Source organism: Capra hircus, chromosome 15 (genome assembly GCF_001704415.2).
Source record: "Capra hircus breed San Clemente chromosome 15, ASM170441v1, whole genome shotgun sequence".
Classification (NCBI taxonomy): Eukaryota; Metazoa; Chordata; class Mammalia; order Artiodactyla; family Bovidae; genus Capra; species Capra hircus.
This window is the reverse complement of record NC_030822.1, coordinates 35,404,330-35,408,774: the sequence shown is the minus strand read 5'-3', so window position 1 is coordinate 35,408,774 and position 4,445 is coordinate 35,404,330. Positions and strand designations below refer to the sequence as shown.

At 44.8% G+C, this 4,445-nt stretch overlaps 1 protein-coding gene across 1 annotated transcript; it reads left to right on the top strand.

The window, feature by feature from the left end:
- LOC102188519 (olfactory receptor 52L1) lies at nt 2,811–3,824 on the top strand. Its single transcript, XM_013969654.2, has one exon. The coding sequence runs from the start codon at nt 2,811–2,813 to the stop codon at nt 3,822–3,824; it is 1,014 nt and encodes a 337-aa protein (XP_013825108.2).

Sequence of the window (4,445 nt, the reverse complement as noted above, 5' to 3'; positions counted from 1 at the left end):
TTCTTAGTTGACTACTATGGCTCTGAGTCTTCTAATATGTTTGACACCTCTTAGTAGCTCTAAGTTTATTTCCCTTTGTCTCAGAGACATTATCCTCCAAACTCACTGATCCCTCAATACTAACCCACTCTATTTCAATCCCTTTAGCTTCTGCCCTTTAAATCACACATGCTGCGAGCTAATCTGTGAGCTTGCATATGCTTCCCAATGTCAGTAAATCTCCATGGTCAGCTGAGCCATTCACAGGGGCCTTTAGCATTCTCCTAGGTTGGCATCCTCATCACATTTGGTGCATGTAGGTATGTCTTATTTACCTAATTTACCCAAGTCTTGCCAGAGCTAGTACAATGCTTCACATCCTTGGACAACTTGAGTTGCCCAGACCTATGTGATGTGTTTTGTTTCCTCTTTGGTATTCAGAGATTTCTATGTGGGCCTTCTGGATGTAAAATCTTCTTTATCACCGATACTTCCAAGCTAGGCAGAAGATCATCATGGAGGCAGAACTGGGACTCAGTTTCTTCTGCTGAGCAGAGAGGGTCATAGTGAAACCTTCTTGAGTCTGGAATTTTCTCCTCTTTCTAAGTTCTCTTCATGTTGCTAAGTCTTGCTCAGTCCTGTGTTGGGACTGACCAGTGTTCTTGCCTGGAGAATCTCATGGACAGAGAAGCCTGGTGGGCTACAGTCCATGAGGTTGCAAAGAGTTGGACACGACTGAGCGACTCACACACACACACACACACACACACATGTTGGGACTGTAAAGCATGCATTTTCAGAAGGTAGCCTAGAGGTCAAGAGAACAATACCCCTGTTCTAGGCATTTTATTGATTATTTATGTGTCTCAGATTTGACATTTGACCTCTACATCTGAGGGTTTGATCTCTATTTTTCTCTCTCCTAGTAGGTCATCCCCACGAACCCACACTTTCTGTGTGCTCACCTAATCTCTGCGTCCCCGCATCTCCCTTTACTACCGTCATAAAATCCACACCACTGCAAAGAAGGAGATTAATGGGGCAGGGACAGGCCACAGCCTGCAGAAGAGCCTTCTTGCCTGTAGTGACAGAGACAGTGCTGGAACTGAGCACCATGAGGATTTCCTCATTTCTGACACACACCTAGGATTCTGCTACAGCTTCCTACGGCAGAGAGAGTCAGGGTGGTTCTTCTACCACAAGACACCCAGAATATCCCTTGGTGAGGAGCACTGAGGCTCAGTCCATGTCTCACAGATGCCCCACCATCTGCTACATCATTCCTGTCCCTTAAGTTCAGGGTCTGTCTTGTCAAGTTCTCATGATTCCCGGTTGCTTTATATACACATTTATTTATATTAAATCTAGTCATATAGATATTTATTTATTCACCAGACATGACTGGGTACCAATTAAATTCTGGCCTTTCTAGGACTTGCCCTATGACTGCAAGCATGCATGCATGCATGCTTATTTGCTAAGTTATGTCTGACTCTTTGCAATCCCATGGACTATAGCCCGTGAGGCTACTCGGTTCATGGGATTTTCCAGGCAAGAATACTGGGGTGGGTTGCCATTTCCTTCTCCAGAGTATTTTCCCCACTCAGAGATCGAACTTGCATCTCTTGTATTGGCACTTAGATTCTTTACCACTGAGCCACCAGGAAAGTGCATAAACAAGGCATAGTCCCCACTTTTTAATGACTGACAGACTAATGAGTTTTATAGTTCAAAGCAATCAGTGCAATGACATGGCCAGTAAGGTGATTTTATAGAAAAGTGAAGGAGACATGCCAGGCTGCCTCACAGAATTTGGGGAAGGCTTCATAGAAGAGAGGTCACTTAGACTAAATTTACATGAATAATTAAGAATGGACAACTTCAAATGTTGTTACTTGTCCTCTGCTTTCTGGCCAGAGAGCTAAATATGTCTTCATTTTTAGTTTCCTGGGAATAAAGTCCCTTCTGCTTTTCCTCTACAAATCACTGAGGGATTTCTTTGTTTACTTTAGTAATTAATGCTTAACAAACAGCTTTCAGCTTTCTCCCTAGACTCACAACAACACAGTATAAAGAAGAGGCAGGTTGTACTCAGACACATGTCTCTGCTCTTCTCCTTTGCCCACTAAAGTTTATCCTCATCTTCCTCCACTGCTCTGCTAACACTGCTCTGATAGGAGCAATGGATGGTGGCCTTCCACAAATGCACAGCTGTCCTCTGACTCCTCAGCTGATATGTGAGAAAGGGGTTGAAACTTGTATCAGAAAGGAAGTAGTTAAGAGGGAATTAACTTTCTCATTGTGTAGAATGTTCAACACTGAAATACGAAGTTTTGTAAAATTGTGAGATTTTTCTTAGAGGTGTCAATGAAAAATGTTCTTTTGCTTGTGGATTTGAACCTGGAAGGAAAGCAAAATGTGGGAGATATGTGCCCTCCAGGCATTTCAGATTTTGTACTTGCCATGGTCACAGTTTCAGGGCAATATTTTTTGTTATCATTGAATTACAAAAAAGATAGTTGAAGTGATGTATAGATTTATAATCCACAAGAACTGAATCATTTTTGATTCTTATTGATAATACATAAATACAAGTGTGTAATCCTCTCTTACACTGAAAAGAATTATTTCACAGTGTTTGTTTTTTAAGACTAACACATATAAACAAACATATCTAGTTTAAAGATTTTTGTTTTAACTCCGCAGAAGTTAAACATAGTAGCTATTTAATTCATATTTTCTTGTTAAGTGGGGCTTTCAGAAGCACTGAATCATCATAATAAGAGACAGACATAGCAAAAGTTTGAAATAGAGAGTTATGGGGACAAAAAATGCACCAGGAATGGAGAAAATATGATTTTCTTTTTGCCTCTTCCCTTTCCAAGCCATTGATGAAAACCCTGAGTAATTCCAGCTGGAGGCTGATGCAGCCATCCTTCTTCCTGGTCGGCATCCCAGGTTTAGAGGAAAGCCAGCACTGGATAGCACTGCCGCTGTGTGTCCTTTACCTCCTTGCCCTGCTGGGCAATGTCACCATCCTCTTCACCATCTGGACTGACCCATCCTTGCAGCAGCCTATGTACCTCTTTCTGGCCATGCTCTCTGGCATTGACCTGGTCCTGGCCTCCTCCACTGCACCCAAAACCCTTGCGGTGCTCTTGGTTCATGCCCATGAGATCGGGTACACCGCCTGTCTGGTCCAGATGTTCTTCATCCATGCCTTCTCTTCCATGGAGTCGGGGGTACTTGTGGCCATGGCTCTGGATCGCTATGTAGCCATCTGTCGCCCTCTGCACCATTCTACCATCCTGCATCCTAGGGTCATAGGGCGCATCGGGATGGCGGTGCTGGTGCGGGGGATGCTCCTCCTCCTCCCCTTCCCCATCTTGTTGAGGAGACTTGTCTTCTGCCAGGCCACCGTCATAGGCCATGCCTACTGTGAGCACATGGCCGTGGTAAAACTAGCCTGCTCAGAGAGCACAGTGAACCGAGCCTATGGGCTGGCAGTGGCGCTGCTTGTGGTTGGTCTCGATGTCCTGGCCATTGGTGTTTCCTATGCCCTCATCCTGAGGGCAGTGCTGAAGGTACCAGGGGGTGAGGCCCGACTTAAGGCCTTTAGCACATGCGGATCTCACATTTGTGTCATCCTGGTCTTCTATGTGCCTGGAATATTCTCCTTCCTCACTCACCGCTTTGGCCAGCAGGTGCCCCATCACGTCCATGTTCTTCTGGCCACACTCTACCTCCTGGTGCCACCTGCACTCAATCCTCTGGTCTATGGGGTGAAGACTCAGCAGATTCGCCAGCGAGTACTCAGGGTGTTTGACATAAAAGGACTGATCTGAACACATCCCAAACATTTTCTTCAGAGGTTCTTTCCAGCCATGCTGCTGGGAGCCCATGGTTGGTCTTTGCCACATGGATCGAGTCCATTGTTATCATAAGAAATATTTCTGGTCATGGTAGTCTCATGGCAAAGAACATCATGAACACTTGGCTCCACGGCTGATTGGGATGTGCCTAGAGAGCCTGATTGTGAATATTTCCTCCGCTCTTTATTTCCTAATCCAAACATTTCTCTACACCTGGTGATGGAGGGATTTGAGGATAGGAGAAATAGATGATAGCTCTGAATATGCCATTATTCTTATCTCTGTCTAATGACTGATTGTACAGCACATCTGGAGTGGGTATGGGCAGTTCTAATGTTTGTCTAGTTTTAGTTCTGAGTGTCATCAAAGCTTGTAAGTGTTGTGAGCTTCAGGCCACCGAGTTCCTATGTAGTGAGTCTTTCTGAAAGCATTTGGGACAGCCACAATGTAAGAGAATAACTTTCACTGCAATATGAAAGTGAAAGTGAAGCCGCTCAGTCGTGTCTGACTCTTTGTGACCCCGTGGACTGTAGCCCACCGTCCTCCGTCCGTGGGATTCTCCAGGCAAGAATACTGGAATGGGTTGCCATTTCC